The 27,184-nt window shown below is 41.4% G+C and overlaps 1 protein-coding gene across 1 annotated transcript; it reads left to right on the forward strand.

Annotated features, from left to right (window-relative positions):
- Nucleotides 1–46: 46 nt before the first annotated feature.
- nol10 (nucleolar protein 10) lies at nucleotides 47–27,184 on the forward strand. Its single transcript, XM_080414930.1, has 21 exons — nucleotides 47–206; nucleotides 810–855; nucleotides 950–1,048; nucleotides 3,624–3,701; nucleotides 4,203–4,240; nucleotides 4,622–4,758; nucleotides 5,757–5,822; nucleotides 7,181–7,241; nucleotides 7,750–7,835; nucleotides 8,563–8,641; nucleotides 8,757–8,906; nucleotides 9,474–9,540; nucleotides 11,650–11,702; nucleotides 17,283–17,409; nucleotides 18,591–18,670; nucleotides 18,884–18,982; nucleotides 20,403–20,495; nucleotides 22,148–22,324; nucleotides 22,840–23,147; nucleotides 24,133–24,235; nucleotides 25,281–27,184. Exons 1-21 carry the CDS (start codon nucleotides 141–143, stop codon nucleotides 25,536–25,538), a joined length of 2,271 nt encoding a protein of 756 aa, XP_080271056.1. The 5' UTR covers nucleotides 47–140; the 3' UTR covers nucleotides 25,539–27,184.

Below are 27,184 nucleotides of genomic sequence, written 5' to 3' on the forward strand. Positions count from 1 at the left end.
TTAGTTCTCTCGCAAAACCTGGCAACACTGTGGGTTTCCTGTTGTGCCCCTGTGTGTAACAACGTGGGTCTGAAGCTAGCCGAGGTGGAGGTGCCTCAGTGTGTTGTGTGTGACAACAAGACTCCACAACAGCGTTTAAAATGCAGATCTCTAGTGTGAATGATGTGAAGATCTATAATCTAAGCTATGGAAAGTCTCTCCCAGAGGTAAGAGGCAGAGATCTGCTCAGATGTAGAACTTAATGTTAGCCAGCTAGCTATAGCTGGAGAACAACATCACATTCTGAAAGCAGTACAAACATAGATATATGGCTTTGCTTTAAGCAACTGCTGTGGTGGAAAGTAACTCTAGTACATTTACTCAAGTACTGTACTTAAGTACAATTTTGAGGTATTTATTTTACTTTGCTGGAGTATTTCCAGAGTTGTCAGTACTTTTACTTCTACTCCACTACATCTCAGAGGCAAATATTGTACTCCACTACAATTATATGAAAAACTTTAGTTACTAGTTACTACATGCAGATATACATTATTATATTATAAGACATACATTAACCACTTTAGCCCTATTTTATACATGGGCTATTTGAAAATATTTAAAAAAATAAATGGTACTTTTACTTTTGGTGCTTTAAGTATATTTTGATGCCAATACTTATGTACTTTCACTCAAGTAACATTTTGAACACAGGCCTTTTACTTGTAACAGAGTATTTTTATATTGTGGTATTGCTACTTTTACTTATACTTACTTAAAATATCTGAGTACTACTTCCACCACTGACCAACTGTCATTTGATCCCGCAGTGGATCTCGGATCGGAAGAGGAGACAGTTGCAAAAGAGCGATATTGGTGAGTGACTTTAAGCTAAATTGCCATCAATCACCATGAGAGCTTGTAAAACTTGGATTGATTCATTTGATACGTCTTTTTTGGTTTTCTTCAGACATCCAGCGCAGGATCGAGCTCATCCAGGACTTTGAGATGCCCACTGTGTGCACTTCTATCAAAGTGTCCAGGGACGGACAGTACATCCTCTGTGCAGGTACCCATATACGACCTAGACCAGGGGGTCTTCAACAGGGGATCCGGGATCCCTAGGGGGTCCTCAGAGCTTTTATAGCAGGTCCGCCAAGTCTTGGTGTGATCGGATGTATTTTTTTACATTAGCCACTTGACATTACATTAACCTTTTCTAAGGAGGAGTTAAGCCAAAAATAGCAGATCTACAAGCTCACAACGCCTCGCGCTGCGAGGCGTTGTGAGCTTGTAGATCTGCTATTTTTGGTAAAGAGGTATCGGTGTAGACTAGAGGGGGAAAACAATTGCAGACCAAGTAAAAAAAATTGTTTTAATTAATCTGAAACACAATTTTATGCAATATAGAGGGTGGTCCCTGCTTCATCTCTCTCTCAGCTAGGGGGTCCTTGGCCTGAAAAAAACGTTTAAGACCCCTGACCTAGACTTTTCTCAACGAGCCTTCCTGCAAGCTGAGACACATTCTGTGACAGCACAGACGATGTGAACCATCACAGTTATCTTCGCTGTAGAATCCCGAGTGTTAAAGCTGCAATCCGTAGGTTTTCGTGTCCTATGTGGGATTTTTCACAAAACCAGCTCAGTGGCCTCGAGGGTAGACTGTCCGCTAGTGATGCGCGGGTCAGGTTTTTTCATAACCCGCCCTGCCATGGAGCCCAACCCACATCAACCCGTCCTGCAAAACAATATATAAATCAACGACCCGGTCCGTCCCCCAACCAAGCAAAAACGCATAATTGATCAAATAAGCAACACATCGAACACAAGCTCGTGATTCAGGAGGAAAGAGAGAGGCATCAATGATCCGTGGGTCGGCGGTTCGAATCCCGTCCCCTCCTCCTGTCCATAATTCGAAGTGTCCTTGGGCAAGACACCGAACCCTACATTGCCTCCAATCAGTTGGTCGGCGCTAGCTTCCCACCATTGGTGTGGGAAGTGAGGACGCTGGCGTCGACTGTTCGCCGCTTCACTACCCAATGTATGAATGAATGAACCGGACCGCTTTGAGTACTTGGGTAGAAAAGCGCTATAAAAATGCAATTTATTATTATCAGGGAGAGAGCGAGACAAAATAGTAGAGAGAGAAGGTACCAGAATGCATTTTCTTCTTTTTTTTCTCCGTGTCACTGTTGACCTGCCCCGCTATAATATCGTCTGAAATCTTGACCCGTCCGCCCGCCCCGCTGTTCAACCCACGAGACCTGCGGGCAACAGGTCGTTGCCCGCGCATCACTACTGTCCGCCCTGAGATTGGGAGGTCTGGGTTCGATTCTGCGGCCGGTTCATACCAAAGACTATAAAAATGGGCCCCACTGACTCCCTGCTTGGCACTTAGCGTCAGTGTTTGGATTGTCCCTGTGACATACTAGCGCCTTGTCCACGGGGTGTACTTGTACATCATGGTTGGGGCATGTACAGTGCTTGTACATCTAGCCGCCTCACACTAAAGAAACAGGAGATAGGCTTCTGCCTTATAGGCCACATGGCTCAGGAACCATTGTTTTCCAAGGCTACTTACTTACTTTACTCCCACGTGGAAGACGACCAAACGTCTTTACGTTGGCTATTCAAAAATAGCAGATCTACAAGCTCACAGTGCGTCACTTCATGCCGCACTGCGAAGCTGGTACATCTGCTATTTGTGACATTTCTTTAAAAAAATATTTAAAAAGTTTGAGAACCACTGACTTAAGCTTTAGGCAGTACTACCTGTCAACCAGTAGGTGTCCTACTCAACACCAGGGTCTAAATGTCTCAATGGAAGAGTAGGGTGACCATCTCCAACCAATGCACATGTGTTATTATATTGAATTAACGACTTGAACCCTAGCGTCCCTCTTCTGATGTGAACTTTAGGTGAAAATAGCTGATCTACGAGCTCACAACAAGTCGTGACGCATAATGAGCTTGTATATCAGTTATTTCCAGCAAAGAGATTTGGTGTTGTATAAAAAAAGAAAGAAGGAGAGGACCATGTATTGAGCCCTGGGGGACCCCAGTCAACTAAGTGTAGGTTTTAACTGCTTAGTTAACATACTCTACCACACAGATTGGTTAAAGGGGAAGACCACTAATTTTCAACATTGAACTGTCTTTAATATACCTTAGAGCTGTTGTGTGGAAATAAGAAAAAAGTCCCCTCCCCCTCTATGTTGCCTAGAACTGGATAATTGATTGAGGTCATGTGATCAGTGACATACGCAGGGTGTACTTTTGGCTGAGGGGGCAGAGCCAAAAGTACACCCTGCGTATGTCACTGATCACATGACCTCAATCAATTATCCAGTTATATTTAAAATACAAATGTATTCATTATAATAAGTTCCAGATTGCAGCTTTAATTTGACTCTTGAGAGTATACACGCTTGAAGTTGGAATAAATTCATTATAAATTAATACTGGATTTTACTGTGTTTTTAACCAGATTTTAACGTTTAACCACTTAAACCCTAGCAGAAATAGCCGACCGACAAGCTCACAACGTGTTGCGCTGTGAGAAAACAGAAAAGACCCACGTCTAGAGCCCTTCACTGGCTTATCTGTATCTTTCTTTTTACTTTTTTACTTACTTTCAATTCCAGGCACATACAAACCAAGGGTTCGCTGCTATGACACCTACCAGTTGTCTCAGAAGTTTGAGCGCTGCCTGGATGCTGACGGTAAGTTTTAGAGAGCAAACGGAGAGCATGATTACATCATTTAAGTTGACGATTAATTGTCAGACAAATAATTCAGACTAACGATTTTAATTGTGTTTTTGGCACTGAACATCGGAAAAAAATGCCTTTTTAGGCTTTGTAATAAAAAATGGCACAGGGCAGATATGACAAATAACTTAAATATACAAAGACATTACTGACATTTAATCATTTTCCACTTTCAAAATGTTAAAAAAAAAATCGGAAATAGCTGATCTAAAAGCTTACAACCACAGTCCAGGGAATCCTTAGAAAAAAATCTAACTATGCTTATATAGTTTTTCAGCTTTTTCCACTTTATATTTGAAAATGTATGAACATTTTCAACATGGAAACAATTATGACTTCTAATCTCAAACAATAGAGATTAGACGATTATGTAATAATCGTGACGGACCTACTGACACACCTTCAGCTAATCATGAACACTATTACATAATGTCTGCTTTTGCTTCTTTGCAGTTGTGGCCTTTGACATACTGTCTGATGACTACTCCAAGGTTAGTCAACAGGGCAGTGTGTGATGTCAGCATTTATAATGGACTTGCTCCTTGTGTGCAAGGGATTTATATATATATATATATGTATATGTGTATGTATATGTGTATATATGTGTGTGTGTGTGTGTATATATATATATATGTATGTATGTATGTATGTATGTGTATATATATTGCTGCTGTTGTCGGGCAGAAACCTCTTTTCTCCATATTCTACCTTTTTGTGTTTTTTGTAAATTAACGCCCTACTTAATCATACTACAGCGTCACTCAAAAGTAGCAGAAAGTGTAGATCTGCTACTTTTGCTATAACTAAATTAATAGCTGAAATGTCAACTTCTGTTCGATTGTATTTGAGTGGTGGTGTTTTTCTGTGTGTAGCTGGTGTTCCTCCACTGTGACCGACATGTAGAGTTCCACTCCCAGCACGGAAAATACTACAAGACCCGCATTCCCAAGTTTGGACGGGACTTTTCCTATCACTATGCTTCCTGTGACCTCTACTTTGTAGGCTGCAGGTGAGAATGTGTTTACTACATGTAATCTTTAGTTTTAAGATAAGAGATTTGGTGAGAGTAGCATGGTCATTTACACTGTTACACTAAAATCCTGAGTGTTCATTAAACTCTTGACTGAGTGTGCAAATGGACTGGTAAGGGTTGCTTAGAACGACTAAAACGACTTCTGTCCCATAAGCCCTGTCTGCCTAGATCGACTAAAACAACTTTTAATTTTTTCAAAAAGATAAATAATAATAATAATAATAATAATTTGACCCAAAGACCAAGGAGATATGATTTTTCGAAGATCTAGACTCCAATCCACTTCCTTGTTAACTTCAAACTTAAAAATGTTGTATCTCGGCTCCTGAGTACTTTTTTTTTCAATGAAAAAATCTCTGGCAGTGGGCAAACACGGCCAGAAATAATTCAGGCAGTGAATGAGTTAAGAGTTAAATGACAACACATTTGACAGTGTACCGCACAGCAAGAAGGTCCTGTATTCAAACCCACCTAGGGCCTTTCTATGTGGAGTTTGCGTCACGTTCTCCCCATCATCACGTGACTTTCTCCGGCAGATGATCCGGTGTCCTTTTTGATGCCAAAAGCCACGCACGTTAGGGACATGCTCCTGCTCGTGCCCTTGTGCAAGGCACTGGTCTTATTGGCCGGTCCCCAGTAGAGCCTGACTGATGTATCGGCTTGGACCGATAAACCGGACATTATTTCACTGTTTTGACAACATTCTGACCCACAACCTGGCATCGGTCGAGCTCTAGCCACCAGGTGCTGCTCAGTGGCTGCCCACTGCTCCTAATAGTTGGGAGGGTTCAATTCTGAGGTCAAATTTAATGTATTCATGATGAATTGATGACGATGAATAATGTATACCTTACCTTAAATCAGCTTACAGCATTTGCCCTCTCATGTGGATTTGAAATAAATGTCATTGAGCTTAAAGCACTGCATTTGTCTTGTTGTGTTCATAACATGAATGCCTTTCATGTCATTCTCAGCTCTGAGATCTACAGACTGAACCTGGAACAAGGACGCTTCCTTAACTCCCTTCAGACTGATGCTGCGTAAGTCATGCATTATGTGTTTTCTCCATGGTGAAGACCTAAGGCAGTGCCATGATTTTTGTACTTTTTTGTCTCCGCCAGGCCGAAAGGCATGGCGAGAGAGTATGTTTTACCCCCTGTCCGTCCGTCCGTGTGTGTGTCCTGTCCGTGTGTTGTTGGCACCGTTAGCCCGCTCGCTGCGAAATTGTGCACACACATTCCCTGGATGCCAATTCAGAACCTCTGCCCCAAATTTTTCACATGGGCCTGTTATAGCGCCACCAGGAGGCCGAGTTGTGCAAAACCCATTGTTTGACATTACTTATCTCTATAGTCATGTGATCAACCCGGATCTGTCCGATTTCCCATATTCCATCCTGATTGACTAAGGTTGGCTTCGAAAGTTTGCAGGATTGGTCTGTTTTGAACAAAATGCCTCAAATCATGAACACAGCTTGCAATTTCCGTGAAATTTCACATGCACATTCCCACTAGGCCGAGGAAGAAATGCCACCCATTTCACATTGGCCTGTTATAGCGCCACCAGCAGGTGTAATTTAGCAAAACACATTTTTGCAACGAAATGCCTCAAATGAATGCAGTGTCCCATTGCCGTGAAAGGCCTAAGAAAAATTGGCACCCTTTTCACATTGGCCTATTATAGCGCCACCAGGAGGCCACAATAACGTACCTGACCTGGCGGAGACCTGTGCTCTGAGGAGCACTTTTTCTAGTTTGTATTTCATTTATCTAAGTGGACCCGACAGAGGACTTTTTTTCCAATGTGGTTAAATTGTGCGAGAATGTCTTGCCTGCATATTTTAGTTTCCCAATTGGAATCTGCACTCCTGAGTCCTGACATATCAGGACCATGTAGCTCCCTTCAGATACAGAGTAGAAAAAATACGGAAGGCATGTATGTAAACCTCAATCTCTCACCAAGCCGCCTTCAGCAATATATTATATGGTTGTTATGCTTGCTACCCGTGCTAAAGGAAAAAGTACCTGAAGGACATTTCTGAGAGTGCCGGTAATCCCTCTTGACTGTGAAATGGAGAACTTTTTATAGACGGTGTATCCGCTAAGACATCACTCTAAAAGAAACTTGCGTGCGTTATGCTCGCATCCTCTTAACCACATGAACCCTAGTGTCCCTATTCTGGCGGCGAACATTTGGTGGTGAAGACATTCAGTTTGGAGGGAAAAAAAGGAGTGGACAAAGTATGGAGTCCTGGGGGACCCCGCTCAACTAAGTGTATATAGGGTTTACGTTGTTAAGAAACTTGATGATGCCCTTGGTGAAATAAATAATTTCAGGCTAGTTTGAAATGCTTCTCTACTAAAGTTAATGTGTTTCCCTTCTTTCTCTTGTCTGCCAGAGAGCACAACTGCTGTGACATCAACCCTGTGCATCACCTGTTTGCTACAGGAACCATAGAGGTGAGAGATAGAACTAGCTGTTAACCCATTAAAACCGGGAAAGCGTCATTTTAGATTTAGCGTTGGCTGTTAAAAAATAGCAGATCTACAAGCTCACAGCGCGTCACTTCGTGCCACGCTGCGAGCCTGTACATCTGCTATTTTTGAAAAATCTTGAAAGTGTCATTTTGAATTTAATACAAAATCTTCTCTTCTGGGGGGTCCCTGGCACAAAACATTTTCATATGGGGGGTTGGCACGGCTAAATACAATTTTTGGGGGTCCATGGCACGAAAAGGTTTGAGAACTACTGATTTAGATCGCATTTGTAGAATCGGCCTCGGGCCTTAATGGGTTAAATGATCAAGGCACAAGCAAAACACCAGCGACAGACAGACACGGTGATAATACTTTTCCGTCTGCAGTGTCCGTTTCCATGCCAGGCCCCTCTGGCACGCACGTCCGTGTGCCTGCGTGTGCACACATGCCTGATGATCCTTTTCCCCTCTGTGTTCTATCTGCTGTTCAGGGAAGGGTAGAGTGCTGGGACCCTCGCGTCCGGAATCGAGTGGGCATGCTGGACTGTGCCCTGAACAGCGTGACGGAGGGAACAGAGTAAGTGCCCGCCAGTCTCACAGAGATGTAATGTGATACCATTTGTTTATGGACCCAGAGAGGTAGTTTTCCCCCCTCCTTTATTTGTATTGTCCTTACTTACAATTAGAGATGGTCCCCCGACATTGTCGGCCGATATCAACGTAAAAATGTAATATTGTTAAATATCTGTATCTGTATTTATTTAGCCTTGTTGCATTTATGAATGCATCCAGACAGTGGGGCATCACAATACAATTAGACATAATGTGTTAATTCACGACAGGAGATATGTGGTTGTTACCTGACAATAGTTTTGGTGGAAAAAAAAAAGCCAGTGTCGGTTGATATCGGAATTGGAAATGAAGAGTTGGACAATATCGGATAATCTGATATCATCAAAAAGACCATATCGGACATCCCTACCTACAATAGAAAGTCAGTGCAGAAACCCTACTAGACTTGCTGGTTTGTTTTGGTGTAAAAATGTCTGCGTCAAAATCATATTAAATGAATTAACAATGATCTTTCAAAAGGAAATAATAAGAAGGGTCAGTATTCCCAGAAATATGATTCTGATACCTAAAATGTGGCACGTTGTACACTTTATAGGGATCCAAATGTCACCTGTATTTATGATGGCATGTGATGATGCTGTCACGTTTTCCTTATTTCTTCCCATTCTTATTGATACGAGTTACTGTTAGTGGTCCGGTTGTTTCTATTCTAATTGTGTGTACGTCCATAGAGTGCAAGGTCTGCCTTCAGTCACCGCTCTCAAGTTTAACAGCTCGCTCAGCATGGCAGTGGGCACCAGCACGGGACAGGTAAGCCAAGGAGCTTTCGCCATCTTAATTGTCTAAAACTGGGTAACCAATATAGCCCTGAATTGATCTGTGAATTCCTTCTGGAGTTAATGTTGTCTGTCGCACCGGCTCACAGATTCTGCTCTACGACCTGCGCTCAAATCGCCCTATACTGGTCAAAGACCACTACTACAACCTCCCAATCAAGTCGATCAACTTCAACGAGCAGATGGACCTCGTCCTCTCCGCTGACGCCAAGATCCTCAAGATGTGGCACAAAGACACTGTAAGACTCAGTGACTAGATCAACATCATAATTTTGTTATTCACCATTATAGACCTACAGGATTTTGCCTTGGTGACAGTGGTGGAGGAACATACCCGCACTGATATTGTCACCTATGTACACACATGAAAAATATTATTGCTGCATTTATTGAAATAAATGATTGAAAGGTATAACAACGTATAGGTGTATTCGAAAATGACATCCATGTAAACAAATCAGAAATAATAGCTGTCAAGCCATGAGCTATTAAGCACATAATCTCACATGGAATGAGGACGTCCAACACGCACATCATTGCTTGTAGAAAGGCATGTGGTGGCATTATGATGATGATGATTTTTGTAAGTAACAATCAATTTAATTATTTGTCACTAACCTATACAAGTCACAAGCAGCGAAATCTTGTCGCGACTTGTTCCGCTAAAGATTGTGCAACATCCGAGACATAATGAGTCATAATAACAAGTGACGATAACAAGTGTTACCATAAGGTCTCGTATGTTAAAAAGTATCTATATGGGGTTGATGAATTTACATGTCAATAATACTTTATTTCTATTTCAGGGCAAAGCGTTCTCCTCCATCGAGCCTCAGACCAATATCAATGACGTGTGCATATACCCTCAGTCAGGTGAGTTCAAACACCACTGCTTGTTTGTGATTGGGTGGAGTGTTAAAATACTCACTTCTACCTCTGGGTGGCGCCAACCTACAGCAGACTTCATCTGCCTCTGCGGTGTTTCTTGGTCTACATTTGACTTGGTTCATGTAGCTTGTTTTAAAATATTGAAGTGGCTGTTACAGTGTAGTGGAAACCTTCACATGCTTCTGAAGTAATGCAGCTAATCTAGTTTTGTGTGCAATCCTAAACTGTAATAGCCATTTGATTTAGTAGAGTTTTTAGACATTTATGTTGTTGGCCTATAATGGACATCTTTTTGTGGGAGGAAAAGGGTGTAACGAAAGATTTAAGAGATCAACATATGAAATATTCTTTAAATAATTATCTGTCATCAAAAAACTTTTGTTGATGTTCATTGGTTTATTAACATGCTTGAAGCCGTGAAGTTTCTTTACAATAATTATTTCAAGTCACCTTTTGACGCATTGATTCAGCGTCCTTATGTTGCATTCTTAATTCCCTTGCTAAATAAATACATGGAACGTGGCACATGGAATTAATCCCATGTTGCAGTTTATGTATCCTCTTTTGTTCAGGTTGCTGGTAGATTACTTCCATTCAGGTTGCAGGTAAATTACCTTTGTTCAGGTCCCCGTTAAACAAACAGGACAAAAACATTAGCCTATAAATGGTCATTTATTTCTTGAAATGATCTAATCTGTAAATGGCAAAAGTATGTGAAGCTCTACGATTAGAAGTTAATTTGAAGGTGGAGTCAAGCAACGCAGCTGGTTTGACAAATAGTCTACAGGCAAAAACATGACCAACCAAACAAGAAGGAGCAAAACTGCAGCAGGTGAACTTACAAAAGGAAATGACGGGAATTACCTACTAATGCATACTATTACCTACTACTGCATACTAAAATAATACATTTTGTATGTTGTGACTGTACTCACCACATACGGTAGGACACATGGAAAACTTGGGCAGGTGGGCAGGACAACCGTGGCGTTATCTGTAGAAGCAGCAAGTCTCTCCACAATTAAAATCATCATAACTCGCTGAATTCTCAACCGATTTTCACACACTTTTGGTTTTTACTAATCTCTCAAGCCAGATTCTGCTAGATTCTGTTAGCACCACTGCCCTAAACCTGTAGTATTGTTGTTAGTAGGAATAAACACAGAAACACCCGGGAGGAAGTGGACTAAGAAAGGGGACGAGCCAAACCTTTTTTTTTACCGAATGGGTTCCCAGATTACATAGACAGTAACAGTAATGGCTATAAAACATTTTTTATTATTTTTTCTCAAGTACTTATATACAACTATATATATTTCTTGCAGTGTAACGGTGGTATGGCATGCTGCCCTGCATAATATGGGGGCGGCGCTGACATGTGGCCCAGTGGCTAATGAGGCGTCCACGTATTTATGTCTATGGTTGGAACCCCATTGTTGTTCTGCCCACCTTTGTGACTCATCCTGTGTGTGTGAATGATTCATACCAGAGGTGGTGAACTGGGTCAAAACAACAAAATGTATAATTTTGGTATGCAGAATCATGGCGAGCCCTGGCAGTTCCTGTTCTCTCTTTGTTGGTTCACCTGCTGCAATTTTGATCCTTATTTTGTTTGGAGTTTGGACACTTGGCTGGTTCATTTGGTTCCATATGTACATTCTCAGAATTATGGGGGTCCTTGAAATGAAAAGGTTTGAGAACCACTGCTTTTGTTTATTTTTGCAGAAATATAGACAACTCTAAAGGGTTCACAAATTCACAAAGCACCACAGTGAATGTGTGTGTGTGTGTGTGTGTGAGTGTGTGTGTGTGTGTGTGTGCACACACACACACACACACACGCACACACAACAAAATAGGACATCCACATAATGGCCTGCTTCCTGTGAAAGCGGCTGGCTGAGTCGACCGTCTTATCAGACACTACAAAACATCAGCCGACTTTTCAACAGGTGGCTCGTGTCAGATTTCCCGCTTCGCCTACTAACTTTATACGACTGGAAATGGAACAGATGGAACGGAACTGGGTTCCATTTTAGACTAGACTTATTAATATCCTTCCTGACTTTGTTTTGCTTCCTGTCTCATTCACAGGTATGCTTTTCACTGCCATGGAAGACCCCAAAATGAACACGTTTTACATCCCGGTGAGTTCTGATTCTAAAGGGAGAAAATAGCCGATCTACAAGCTCGCAACACGTTGCGCAGGCATTGTATGAAGTATAAAATAGCGCTCAAGTGGTTAATAGGCTACAACAAGTGTATCAAAAGTCACAACCAAACAGCACTGATGGGAAATGTTTATGGATACGATACTGATCCATTCCAGACACGAGGACAGAAAATGAGAGTGACTTTTCATATTGAGAATTCAAAAAATTACTGACGTGAAATAAAGTACGTTTACAGAGGACCGCTGACCATGTCTGAAATACAGATTTTTTAGTTAGAAAACCCAGACAGAAAACGTCATTTATTTGTGCTATGTCATTTTATTGGACTATTTATTTTTATTGTGTTGCAGGACCACATTGGAAAGTTGGAAACAAGTGTTTTATTACTTTTGTGTGTATATCCTGGGTTTAAGTTATATCGTGTTAAGACAGATTTCTTTTACCAAAATCAAATCGGTAACCTTTCATAACGAGCATCAACGCCAAACGTGCAGCCATTAAACCGGGTAAAGGGCATGTGTAGGCCTAGTATGTGTGTATTTTTAGGGCCTGTGCAGTGTTAATTGTGTAAGTGATTATTTATTTATTTTTTAAAATATGTATTAATCAACGAAGTAATCGATAGAATGCATCATTGCTAAGAAAATAATTGGTTGTTGCAGCCCTATTTGAGTCTTTCACGTGACACCATCTGTCTACACGTGGCACAAGCAATGTGATCATAGCGCCACACATCTTGCAAATGAACGGTGTTTGGGGACCCTGTCGTCTTCAGGGATCTGCCCTTGTGGGTGTCTCACATGTTCTCGCGCTGTGTACATCTTCCTAGAGACAGACCTGTGTACACAGTCAACTAGACGTTGTTTGGGGTAAACGCCTTCATTTCAGATATGAAAGGCACGCTTAGGCTGGATTTAGGATGTCCTCGTCTGGCTTAGGGAGTTAACAATAATCCTGGCATTCACTGGATAGTGCGTGCTGATTGCTAAACTACCATGTCGCCTGCATTCAGACCCAAATTTCCATATAATTTTCCTAAACCTATACCCTTTGGGTGGCTCTGGGTCTGAGTTCAAACTCGTCTCGACTTACCTATTATCTTTAATGTGTCTTTCCAGCACACAACATCAAAGCACTAGGCATATCTTACACTTTACGTCTTTACTCCTGAAACACAGCTGCTTGTCTCTGTTATGTTATTTTGGAATTTTGTCCGCTATCTGTTGAACAGTGATGACGCCAAACAATGTTAAAGGCCAGTGGGTTCTAGACTTTGGCCTCAGACTGAGAGAGAGAGGGGGAGAGAGAACCATGGATTGGGATGACTGGTACAATCCAATCGAGATTTGATTGGAACCGAAAATAACAGATATACAAGCTCCTAAAGCATTGCGACACGTTGTGAGCTTGTTATATCAGCAATTCTTGTGACACTGGAAGCTTAAGCATAGTTCAGAGTCAGACCAATGATTTCACGATGAGTCAAAACCATTTTAGAATGTTGGCACTTGGCAGAGATGTCTTTCTTGGCAGGGATGATTTTCCATAGATCACTGAGGTCCCAATTGGCATCACAACACATTTAATCCATGTAGAGTTTAGGGGGTAAAATACACAAATACAAAACGCATTGACATCTTATCAGGAAATATAAAAATCACACCCAGTGTGAGTAAGCGGTGCCTACTCTGTTTGATGAGTGTGTGCTGTCATTCAGGCCGTATAAATCTATTTGATGTGTGGGCGCTGGCATTCAGACTGGTATTGAGGCGGTATTAAAAGAGTATTTGTACTTTTTTACGTATTTTTACTCATTTTAACCATGTTTAGGTATTTTTACTAATTTGAAGTACTACTGAGTATTTGTACTCAATTTAAGTACTCTTAAGTATTGTTACTCAATTTATTTACTTGAAAGTATTTCTAATCACTTTATTAATTTTAAGGTATTTTTTACTCATTTTTACAACTTTTAAATATTTTTACTGTTTTTATCAACTTTTAAGTATTTTTACTGTTTTTATCAACTTTTAAGTATTTTTACTCTTTTTTTTAATCATCTTTTAAGTATTTTTACTCAATTTGAGTACTTTTAAGTATTTTTACTCAATTTAAGTACTCTGAAGTGTTTTTACTTAAGGTATTTACTTTTAAATATTTGTACTCACATTGTAGATCGGTCGTTTTAGTGTGTGTGTGTTTGTGTGTGTGTGTGTGTGTGTGTACACGTGCGCGCCAGTCTGTGTGTGTGTGTGTGTTTGTGTGCATTTCTTGAAGTGCCGCATGTGTTGCATCTTTGCCGTCCGCAAACATACGGACGGACGGACACACAGACACGGTCAAATGTAGAGCGGCTGGCACCGCTAAAAACGATGAAAACCACGTAGTAGTGTTATTACCTGTAATGTATTACAAACTACTAGTTTAGCTACATTAATGCAGTAGCTTGCTGATAGTTCAGCTACAATTATATTTTTTCATTTGATATTTGGTTTGTAGTTGAACTACTGAACATACAAACCATTTTGGGCCATGAAAGGGATGATTGGTTTTTTCGTATTTATTTTATTTAAAGGGTAAGACCACTTTGGTAGAGGTTTGGGTTGTGTAGTTACCTTGCCATGATGTAACTCCAAAGGTGGACAAGAAATCAAAAATAATTGCTCCATTGATTAGAAATTGATAATTCAAAATATGCTCCTCATTGACTTACATTGTACAGTAAAACAGCTCTCAAAGTCACTATTTTAGCACATAAACAAACGCAAACAAAGTTGATTCAGACAATATAGAACATCACCAAACCCAGTACTATTAGTTTTTTTTAGAAAAATGTTAACTTCCTGATGATTTTACTATTTGAAGATCCGGATCCGGATCCGCCGATCCAGTCCAGGTTTTCTTTCTAATAAAAATAGCTAAATCAACAGTAAGTTAACATTTTTATTTAAAAAAAAAAACAGTACTGGGTTTGGTGATATTCTATATTGTCTGAATCAACTTTGTTTACATTCGTTTACGTGCTTTAAGAGTGACTTTGAGAGCTGTTTTACTGTACAATGTAAGTCAATGGGGAGCATATTTTGAATTATCAATTTCTAATCAATGCAGCAATTATTTTTTATTTCTTGACCACCTTTGGAGTTACATCATGGCGAGGTAACTACACAACCCAAACCTCTACCAAAGTGGTCTTGCCCTTTAACCACTTAAACCCTCTTGTCTTAGTGAAACAGATTTAAACTGTACTTGGACCGCATTTTCGTCACTTTTCGGTGATAGTCGAGTCTTCTTTCCCTTTCTCCCCGCTGTTTGGTGCCCCCCCCCCCCCCCCAAGGTCGATGACCTGTTCAGCACCTAAAGCCCTTCCGTTAAGCCTGCACTGGTTGTACGACAAAGTATTAACCCATTTAGACCTAAGGCCGATTGTAAAAGCAACTTCTAAATCCTGAATCCTAAAGTTTTTTTAATGTATGTTGCTGTATACTGTACATAGCAACAACTACACAAAAAGGGGTTCCCGGATTGAAAGGTATAATAACGTTTAGGTGTTCCATGTCTAAATGGGTTAAAAAGGGCTTAAGTGGTCAATAATATTCATTGATTAGGTTAGTTAGATTTATTTCGCGCCAGTTCATTCAAAATAAAACAAATTATTACAAAAAGTGCTTATTCTATTAATCGAAAAACTAAACGACAGAATAATTGCTAAGAAAATAATCCAATTGTAGCCCTACTGTGAAGACATGCCCAGGCAATGCATTTACTGTGAAAACACGCCCAGGCAATGCATTTACTGAGAAGACATGCCCGGGCAATGTGTTTGTCAGGCAGCCACAGAACACACTTAAATCACTTAACCTTTGTAGTACATGTACTCGCTCACACAGCAAACACATCACCATGGAATCTCTTGAATCCCAGCCTAGGGTGGCATTTGTGCTGCCATGTGACTTGTCTGTATTATATTTTTTCTTTTTCAAAGTAGTTTTAGCTACTTTTTCAAAGTAGCTTTTGTTAACCGAACTAGACAGCTCTATGGCAGCGTTGCTGTACTTAGACATCTTCCAATGTGAAGTACTTGGTAGCTTGCAAAGCAAGAGGAAATAGTATTTGACGTTCAAAACATTCAGTGGTTGTGCACCAGACAAGTAGCGGTCCATTCACACCGGGTGGTGAATAAACAATCAAAAATATCTCACATCAAATTATAAACTTGGTGATGCCTCATTCATACAGCTTGACGTTTTTTATTCACAGTGAAATTTCGAGCTTGTTTCGTGAAAAATTATAGGTTCTATGCACAGGTCCTACCAATGATACTAACGAAGGCTCTGTTCCATTCTGGTCAAACAGAGTCAGGCTGCTGATATTGTGCACGTTGGCTCACTGGAAACACTACACCAGTGGGTCTCAAAGTGTGGTCTAGGTACCCTCATGGTTCCTTGGGGGGGGGGGGGTCCCAAATGGTCCCAAATGGTCCCTTTTGGGTGTGTAACTCTTAAGAGTGTGCAAATGGAACCAAATGGACCCATAAGTGCTCCCGGTGTGTAAGGGCCTTTACAGTTTAAAACATAACTTCAACACAATAAAAAGTCAGGTGTGAAAACGGTTGATTTTAAAAGGTGTTGGGTAATAAATTATAGGGAGCACAGTGCAAGATGGGAGAAATCAACTAAACCGAAGTACACCAATGTTTGTACACTGTGCAGTAATGTGTGTCATCAATGATTAACTAGGAAATCTATCCCCCCCCAAAAAAAATTCTGTTGATAATGGGGTTATCAGTAGACGTGTAGTTTTCCAGCAGAAGTCCTCTCCTTCTCAAACTAACATGAGGATTGTGTGCTGGCGGACTAGCATTCAGTGCCTCATTCTTACTGTATACCAACTGTGTTCAGAGGCGATCTCTGTGGGTTTTCCAGGGGCGGGAACGGCCAACAGAGCTCTCGGTGTCCGAGCCTGTCGACAATAACGTACAGAGGCGGGGCCTTTTTCGGGACTTTTCGAGAAACGAAAAATCCAGACATTCTAAGAATTCCCCATCTTTTTTTGGATACAATGCCCCCCACTGTTATGTGGGGAGCAACTCAAGAGCCTGACTTCTGACCCAGTTTCACCTGCCACATCATCAGAAATGAGACCACCATCCTGATCCTGGATCGGGCGCTCCCTCCCCTTTAAGGCTTTGTAAAGGCCGCCCGACGCCCGTGGGAACTTGGCTTTCACAGAACGGCAAGCCCTTAACGCCGAAGATAGGATCAGGACACTGGAGTGAAATTCATCCGTGTTGCTGTTAGCACAGTTTACATCAACATTATCTCGTAACATTACATTAGATTATCCATCCCATTGTTACCGGCTGTATGGATGTCTGGGAATACCGTGTTTCACTTCCCTCATGTTGGCTGCGGGGAAGGAGCATTTTCTGTAACATGACGGGGGCAGACAGATTACATAATTACACTGGAAATCTGAGCCAGCCAGGACTCACACTGAGTTGTTTGTTTTGTGTGTGTGTGTGTGTGTGTGTGTGTGTTTCTATGTTTCTAGGCCCTTGGCCCTGCTCCTCGATGGTGCTCCTTCCTAGACAACCTGACGGAGGAGTTGGAGGAGAACCCGGAGAGCACAGTCTACGACGACTACAAGTTTGTCACGCGCAGGGACCTGGAAAACCTGGGTGAGGCACCGCGTCTCAAAGCGCCGCGCAGTCCCCCGCAGCCAACAAACTGCCTTGTCTTTCCGAGGCAGTGCCCCGGCCTGGCGGTCCATCCATCTCGTCTTTTATTTAAGCAGACAGCGGTAACGGATAGAAGGAGGATCATAGTACAGAAAGGGAGACTTGAAACCTGGCTCGCGCGGTGGGAGCCTGATTTTGGCTTTGACTTCTCCGGGCCGACCACGCCGTGCGGTCGCGGCTCGACCTTTCAAGTTTTTTTTTCTTTTTTTCTCCCCCTTTTGGCCGGGAAAGAATGAATGAACAGGGGTCGGTCTTAAAGTTTTTTGTTTTTTTTTGCCGCCTCTGGGGTTAGCGCAGGCGGCTAGACGGCCCTAAGTAGAGACCCGGGGAAGGTTTTGAGAGGTTTTAGGTAAGGGGAGGGAGATGGTGGGGGGGGGGGGGGGGGGGGGGGTGTGTGAACAGTACAAGGGTTGAATGAACATGGGAATGCAGTCTCAGCAGTAAAGAGATCAAATGACGAGGAGAGAGGCGGTTGGCTGGCGGGGAATAAAAGCGGAGGAGGTGCGCGGCAGGGGAACGGGGGGGAGGGAGTCGGTTTACAGCAGCTGTGTGTGTGTGTGTGTGTGCGCTGTGGCCCCTGTTATGTAACGCACGGGTGTGGATAAGAGTCGAGATTCCCCGGGTAACACGAGGGCTCTCCTTCCAGTTACAACACACACACACACTGACATGCTTTTATGGAAGAGCGCGCTCCCATGACCTCTTTATCTCACCTCACGCTACTTTTCTCTGGGTCCTTTCTTTTTTCTTTTTTTGTCCTCACAAAATACACGCAAACCCTGCATGCAACTAGGCCTGTCACAATTATTACATAATGGCCTAGTCACAATTATTTCAGATAATTGCAATTCTTTTTTGCATTTATTGTCATAATCATTTCCATTTTTGAAAATGTTTCATATATTTTAAAAAATGTTCAACAATAGTGGAAATGGCAGATGCGTTTTGAGCTTGTAGATCGGCTATTTCGACTATTCATGTTAAGTATAAAGTTATTAAATGATGTAAGAATCACTGAGGTCAAGTATCAATGAAGACAATATCATACAGTACAGTGTATATATATTTTTTTTATCCTGTCTTTTTGATTGCTTTCTTTTGGGTTTATCGTTTGTCATCAGGTTTGACTCACCTGGTGGGTTCATCTCTGCTGAGAGCCTACATGCATGGCTTCTTCATGGACATGAGATTATACCACAAGGTGTGACACTCCACTCCCTTTCATCTAGTATTATACATTTTTCAATGAATTATAGTATTAACTGTATCATACATTTCTTAATGAATTATAGTATTAACTATATCATACATTTCTCAATGAATTAAAAAGAGTTCAGTGTTGTTGGCACTAACTGCTGGGGAGTCATTTGAAAAGAACATCTGTCTTTGACGGTGCTGTTTTGTTTGGCTGCAGGTCAAAACCATGGCAAATCCTTTTGCATACGAGGAATACCGCAAAGATAAGATCCGTCAGAAGATCGAAGAGTCCAGAGCCCACAGAGTTCAGATTAAGGTGAGAGATAATGAGGAAAATGTCTTGTACTGTTATTATAAGAACACATTTTTTTTTTCAATTATTTTCACAATTTTCTTAATTAATTCATTGTAATCGAGGAAAACGTTTGAAATAATCATCCTTGAAGTGACATTGCCCTGCCCTAGCTGTTATATCTATCTCAGTCCATTTATATTTACTGTCAAAGTTGAGTGAAAATCAAGTTTTCTTTCATCTAAATCTAAATATACCCCAAAACACCAAATTGTACACTACGAATGTACCCAAGCTCTTTGAAACCCTATCTCCCTACTTGAAAATCTGCTTCTATCAAACATTATGTAACTGTGCTCTTTTGATTGTGACATAATCTATGATGAATGGAAAGGGTGGGTGTCCCCACCCTTTCCATTCCCGTTAACCTACTGTTACACTGACAATGTAGTTGAGAAATGGAAAAGAATGCCAGCAAGTAATACAATATGAGAAGAAGATAGCATGTTCATTGATTCATTGTTTAGCGTTTAGTCGAATCATGTTAGCTCATGAGGAGTTCAAGAATCTATCAAACTGAGTGAGATAACCGTTGTTCCTATCTCTAGGATCCCATGACTTTTTTCAAGAGGGATGGTGACACATACTAATGAATATTTATTAGTTCTTCATGCAATAATTAATTTGCATTAGTTCTCAAGCACTTAAGTCTGATTTATACTTTGTCATTCGATTGTGTCATATATATATACATAGTGAAAATAGCCTATCTACAAGCTTGTAGGTCTGCAATTTTTGAGGGGGAAAAGTTACAATCTTTTTGTTGTGTGTGTGTGTGATGTCAAAACAGTTTTCATGCTGGGTTAGCGATTTATTTTCTTCTCAATAAGACGAGCCATGTATGTTGATGGTGGTGGAGACTAGCTTTCCAACATGTGCATTGTCCCAGTGTTAATTCTGTCGACTAAAACTATGACGAGAGATGGTCGTCGACTACCCTTTTCACTGACGAAAACGAAATAAAAACCTATAATGATTAAAACTGTGACTGAATATACTGACAATTTTGTCAACGAATAAAAACTGGACTAAAATGTTAGGGCGGGACTAGTGTACAAAAGATCCAGTAGAACTAAGGCAAGTCATTCTATGTTTGGCTGTGTGCGTGTCACGCTCCGAAAATAGCGGATCTACAAACACGTTGTAGATCGGCTTCGGCACACAACTAAGTATACATCAAGTATTATGACCCCATCAAGGCCTGCCAAACTACATTTTAGCCGACTAAATCAACTTTAGAAATATTTGACCAATATATGACCAATATATGACTAAAAGTAAATGGAATTTTATTCAAAAGACTGTGACTGAAACTAAATCAATATGTGCTGTCAAAATGAACCCTGCATTGTCCAAACTCAATCTTTTCCCCTGACTGACACAGGCGCTGCCTAAGGTGAACAAGGAACTGGCCCTCAAGCTGATGGAGCAGGGAGACGCCGAAGCCGAGTTGGCCCAAAGGAAGAAGAAGGGCAAGGTACGAACACGTATTGTAGAGCAATGGTTCTCCAACCTTTTCTTGTCGAGTACCCCCAAATCGATATGTATCAGTGCCGTGGACCCCCATCTGAAAAGAGTTTTGCCAGGGACCCCCAGAACAGAAGTGTAAAACAAAAAACTGAATTATTCAAAGAACATCCATACTTTCAAGATAAAATTTTTAAAAACTTGAAAAATAGCAGATAACCAGTGACGTACAGTTGCAACAGGTAAAATGGAACTAATCGATTTATTCAGTTATAAAAAAATATATATGTGCGCCTGTGGCTTCATTTCGCGGCCCAAGACGTGACGGCGCATTGGCCGTACGGGCCAACAGTGTGTTCAAAGAGGCTTCTATTTAGAGAGAGTGGGTACTACCCCTCCATAAAAAGATTATTTTTTAACTGAGGCGGTTAGAAGATTGAAAGGGACCCAAAAATGGGACCCTTTTTTGGGAAGGAAGAATAAAAAATAATAATAATGCATGTCAGAAGTCAGCAGCTGCGTGTAGACTGTAGAGACTTCAAAAAGGACTTCTTTAGAAAAATGTTGATCCAGTGTGCAGTTATTTTACTACTGCATCCTTTAGTGTGTTTTTAGGTTTACCCTGTTATTGATTGTGAAGCCGTTTGCAAACTTTGCATGCAACGTAACCACTTAAGGCTGATTTATACTTTTATATGCTTATAAAAGGGCGATCTACGAGCTCAACAACATGTCTCGTTGTGATGCTGTGTGAGCTTTTATTGCAAACAAAACTTTATTTTCATTATCGTGATCTTATCAATCTACTGTATATACCTGACAGCTTAACCCATTAATACCGGGAACGCATCTGTGTCATTTTAGATGTCTTTGGCTATTCACAAATAGCAGATATACAAGCTATACAGCCCGTGCTATGAGCTTGTATATCTGCTATTTTTGAAAGATCGTGAAAATGTGTGCAGATCTTTGAATATGTATTTTTTTAAAGCAAACATTTTAAACTCAAATCTTTGCTTCTGGGGGATTCTACAAATGTCTTCTAAACGAGAAAAAAAAATGTATGTTGCTATAATATCAGTGTTTCCCAAACTTTTTCACGTCAAGGACCACCCAAAATGATATGTATTTGGCCGCGGACCCCATCTCAAAATATTTTGTTCCAGGGACCCCCCAAGATTTGCACACATTTTCACGATTTTTCAAAAATAGCAGATTTACAAGCTCGTAGTAGATCTGCTATTTTTGAATAGCCAAAGAAATGTTTAGAATGACACACAGATGTGTTCCCGGTCTTAATGGGTTAACTAATTTGGGCTGCAACTATCTATTAATTCTATCGATAACTCTTTGGATTAATTGAATACTTGAGTTTTTTTTCCCAAATGTATATTTTTGTTTTCTATATCAACAAATCGATTTACCACTACACCATTATCTGCCAAAGCTAAAATGGTAGATTTCGTCTCTGTTGGGTGGCAACGTCATATGTCCAAAACTGTTACTTTTCCGGATTCAAATTCAAAAATAGCAAAAGTAGCTCAAAACGCGTTGCTTCGTGCCGCGTTTGTAGATCCGCTACTTTTGATGGTTGTGTGTGACGCCGTGGTAGGATCAAGTAGGGCGTTCATTTACGAAAAAAACCACACTCTCACCCCACAGGCTGTCCCCAGCATCCTGGGCGACGACCGTTTCCACATGATGTTCGAGAACCCCGACTACCAGGTGGACCAGCAGAGCGAGGAGTTCCGCCTCCTCAACCCCATCGTGTCCAAGGTGGGCGACAAGAGAAGGAAGAAGCTACGACTGCTCGCCCAGCAGGCTGACGACGCACAGAAGGTGAACGAAAGCACTTTTTTTATCTTTTAATTATTGTCTTAACTCATTAAGGCTTGAGGCCGGTTCTACAAACCAGTAGTTCTCAAACGTTTTTGTGTCAAGGACCCCCAAATTGATGTATTTTGCCCCATCCAATATCCAGGTCCCTTAAGCCCCCAACCTCACCTCAGTGCCCCCCTTTCAAATACATTGCTTCCAGCGCCCCTCAATGTTCTCTGAACGCCCTTGGGGAGGGCTGCACCGCCCCTGTTGAGAAGCACTACTCTATAGCAATAATTATTAACACTTTTTAACAAAACACTTTGTTTAAAACATTAGAAAAACTAATAATATTAACACTTTTTAACAAAACACTTTGTTTAAAACATTAGAAAAACTAATAATATTAACACTTTTTAACAAAACACTTTGTTTAAAACATTAGAAAAACTAATAATATTAACACTTTTTAACAAAACACTTTGTTTAAAAAAAATCGAAAAACAAATCATATTAACAAAAAAAAAATTGTCCAGGCCGCTGAAGAGGAGGAGGAGCCGGAGGGGCGAGCCAGCTCCGAGGAGGAGAGCTCGGACGACGACAAGGCCTGGGTGGACGAGGTGCGCGAGCAGCGCCGGCAGCTGCGGCAGGAGGACTACGACCGGCGGCAGCAGCAGAGGAAGGCGGACCGCGACACCGTCCTGCTGGGCCCCGCCGGAGGAGGTGGCGCCTCCTCGGCGGCGCCTCAGGGCAAGGCGGCCAGCGAGCCGCGCTTCTACCAGATCAAGGCCGGCGAGGAGTTCCGCAGCTTTGCCGACGTGGCCCGCAAGCAGAAGCTACAGAAGTAAGAGAGAAACGAAGGGCGTTGAAGGTTTAAATCGAACTTAACCCCGTTCAATCCGGGGAACACATCTCTGTCGTTTTTAGATTTATTTGGCTATTCAAAAATAGCAGATATAGCGTGCCACGCTATGAGCTTGTATATATATTTTTAAAGCGAACATTTGTAACTCAAATCTTTGCTACTGGGGATCCCTGGAACAAAATATTTTACAAATACTTAAAAAAATATAGGCTATATTCAAAGGTTTGCACACATTTTCACGATTTTTTTCAAAAAATAGCAGATCTACAAGCTCATAGCGTGGCACTCGGTTCAATGGGGTAATCGATTATTTAAAAAGATTATAGAAATGTAGCCATTGATCTGTGTCATTATAGATGTTGCTACATTAATTGTAGCAGTATAAAAATGTTCCCCCTTTTATTATTATGTTTTTCAGAAAGCTGTTTTAGAAGGCGTTTTTAACCACTTAAACCCCAGCATTCCATATTCTGGGACGGGTTGTGAGCTTGTCGATCGGCTATTTTCTGCAAACGATATTTAATGTAGAGCGAAAACAAAAATGGCACTTGTATAGAGCCCTGAGAGACTCCGCTCAACAACGTATGAAGTGGTTAAAATCTGCCTCGGTTCTAAATGGGTTAATAAAGGAATGAATTAATAACCAATGGTTGCAGCCCTAAAATAAACCAAAAACCCCACGGCACGTGAAGCACAATGCCACTTTGGTCAAGGTTTGCGTTGTTGTTACTTTGTCATGATAGAGCGACATTTCTTCAATGTAGTTGCTCCAATGATTAAGAACTGATGGTCCAAAATAGTCTCCTCATTGAATCAAATTGTACAATGATGTCACTGAATCCTCATCATGGGTGTTGCTGCGTGATACAGAGTTCAAAGAGTGTCATGATGACTCTCTCTTTCAAGGGGTTTGTGCATGAGCACCGTGCTGTATTGGGTCTAAGGAGTATGTTGTGTTTGTCAGGGCTTCTCTGGAGGAGCGTCTGCAGATGGAGCAGCACTCCGGAACCAGCAACACGGCGGACACTGCTATAGGCAGCAAGCAGCTCACTTTCACCCTCAGAAAGGTGAGTTCTTCCCGTGTGTTTTTTGTTTTACATTTTGATTTTGTCGTCTTGATTTCCAAATTCTCTGGAAAATGTCCACCTCGCTCCATCGCCCCTTTCTCTCCTGTCAAACGTTCCGCATTACTCCTCTGAATACCGTCTAGCGAAGCCGCTTCGTGAAGCTGGTACACCCCCAAAATACTGAGTGTTCAACTCTTATCAGTGTCAAAATTAACACACTGTCTAGACCAATATTATTTTAAAGATCATTCTATCTTAAGTCGATGGCGTCCATACCACAATCTGTCTATAAATGTACACACAAGAGATTTCATCATGTGTTGATGATGATGGTCTGAGAAACGAAACGTCCACTTTCATTTTATTGTCACTTTCTGCACTTTTATAAAGACTATATTTTTGCATCCGAAGAGCCTCAATGTTAATGTGTCTGTGTGCAAGCCTTTTTGTTGTTTATGGACTTTCATGCTGGCCTCTCGCACCTGTCTTCAGCCCTAGTAAGCCTCGAGTTTGGAGCGCAAACTTCTCTACCTTTTTGTATATGAGGAATACAAAATATGTATATTAAAAAAAAACTGGTTCTCGATTAATCGATTAAAGCTACATGAGCAAGATTAACCCATTCAGTCCGGGGACGCATCTGTGTCATTTTAGATTTCTTTTGCTATTCAAAAATGTGCAGATCTACAAGCTCCCTGGCTATGAGCTTGTAGATCTGCTATTTTAGAAAAATCTTGAAAATGTGTGCAAGTCTTTGAATATATATTCTTTAAAGCGAACATTTGTAACTAAAATCTTTGCTTCTGGGGGGAGGGGGTCCCTGGAACAAAATATTTTACAACTGTTCGCTTTAAAAATTATATATTTAAAGATTTGCAAAGATTATCAAAATTTTTCAAAAAATAGCAGATTGAATGTGTCAAGTCGGTTATTGGTTCTAAATATCGGTTTTCGATATACATTTCCGATGAATTGCCTCATCCCTAGCAAATGATTGTGCCAGAGGCCTACGTATAGTAACGTGACGTTTGCTACTCCTCCTCAGTCGGAGCAGCAGCAGCGGCAGCAGCAGGCGGAGCAAGCGCACCACGAGGAGAGGAGAAAGCTGAGGCGCTCGGCCGGACACCTCAGCAGCAGCCGGGGAGGTCGCGGGAGAGGTCAGGGAGGCTGGGGGGGAAGAGGAGGAGGGGGAAGAGGAGGAGGAGGGGGAAGAGGAGGAGGAGGAGGAGGGGGAAGAGGAGGAGGAGGAAGAGGAGGTGGAGGAGGAAGAGGAGGAGGTGGCAGAGGGAGGGGTCGCTACTGAGGAGCACCGGACGACTGTGAAACTGAACTAAACCAGTGGTTGTCGAACTCTTCAATTTCAAGGATCCCCCCATAACTCTTAGAGTGTGCAAATGAAATGGTCCATTCGTTGCACTCTGCAAGGGTCAATATGGACCCCCCCCCGCCCCCCTCAAGGAACCCTGAGGGTCCCTGGGCCCCACTTTGACACTCACTGAACTAAACCACCCCCGACACCCACCCACCCACCCACTGTCTGTCTGAACAAAACCAGGGTAATGAGAAGTGTGAGCCACGTGAGGTTAAAGCCTCAAGCTGCAAAGCCCGTCTTTATGGTTCAGCCGAAGGCGTCTCTCCCGCAGGACCGGCAGTGGTCAAGACGACCCGACGGACCGCGTCCTGGGTGGGCTTGGCTGCGTACGCGACTGCTCTCTGTAAAGAAAAAAAGGGTTTTGTGTCTCAATGATGCGCGGTTGTAAAACAAAATATATTTTTACGGCTTGGCTCTGTAGGAAGCTAACCGTCTGTATTTGTGTGCCAAATGTCTTTTGTGAAAAACACGTTTCATATTTTTGGCTTTCATTTTGCTTTCATAATGCTAGTCAATGGCGGTCGAGACGAGCTGAAACTTTGCCCATACAGTATATGGACTTAAACATAATGTACAGATACTGTACAGTTGACTGACGTCACAGACAGTCCACAAGTAGACTGAGATCCACATGGAGGCCACACCTTTATTAGACAAGTCTTGTTTTTAAATGACTTTGTGTCGCTGCCAAGTAAGCAGAGATATGAAGAACTGAGAAGATAGGAAGTAACATATCAGTCTGTATATTTTCTTGCAACTCCATGCAGTCTATTTCGGTAAAAAACACACACACACACACGCCTGTATTTGTATTCTGTGTATGGATGAACTGAGAGGCTAATACTAGTGCATTGCTAAAGACTCCATGGCCCATATTGCTCCGTATGAGAGGAGCTGGACAAATTTAAGGACATGATCCCCTTCCACCAAACGACCATATTATATCGCAATTAGGGTGCAACATTTAATCGAACTAATCGATTATAAAAAATTATCAATCGCAAATTTATTAAAAATCGATACTTAACTAATCGATCAATATGTTGGGCATGTCATTATAGGCTAAAAGTAAAAAAAAAAAATCTAATATATAGTGAAAGTATTGTGAAAAGAAACTCAAAACGCTTCAACATGTTGCGAGCTTGTAGATCTGCTGTTTTCGATTAATTGAAAAGGTGATCGAAGGAATAATCGCTAAGAAAGTATAGATGGTTGCAGCCCTAATCTCAATGACATCTTCCCTGAGAGAAAGTTGAACAAGGTCAATCCCATCTGTAATCTCTTGACTGTACACTCGCCCCACAATAAAGATGATGTTCTTTAATGAGTAAAAGAAGAGAAAGAACCCTGATACCTCTAGATATCACTTCTTTTCGCTCAATCCAGGCTAGAAGATTACAAGCAAAGGTTGAATTATGGTACACACTGTGCATACACATGCAAATACATTTGCACGTATGTGACTAATTCCCTAACTCTTTCCATTTTATTTTAATTGTTCAACTTTTGTCTTTGTTAGTATTGTACATTGTTCTGTCTTAACAGGATAACTATAAATTTGTATTTGGTACAACTCT

Source organism: Gymnoscopelus braueri, assembly GCF_963280865.1.
Source record: "Gymnoscopelus braueri genome assembly, chromosome: 19".
Taxonomy (NCBI): domain Eukaryota; kingdom Metazoa; phylum Chordata; class Actinopteri; order Myctophiformes; family Myctophidae; genus Gymnoscopelus; species Gymnoscopelus braueri.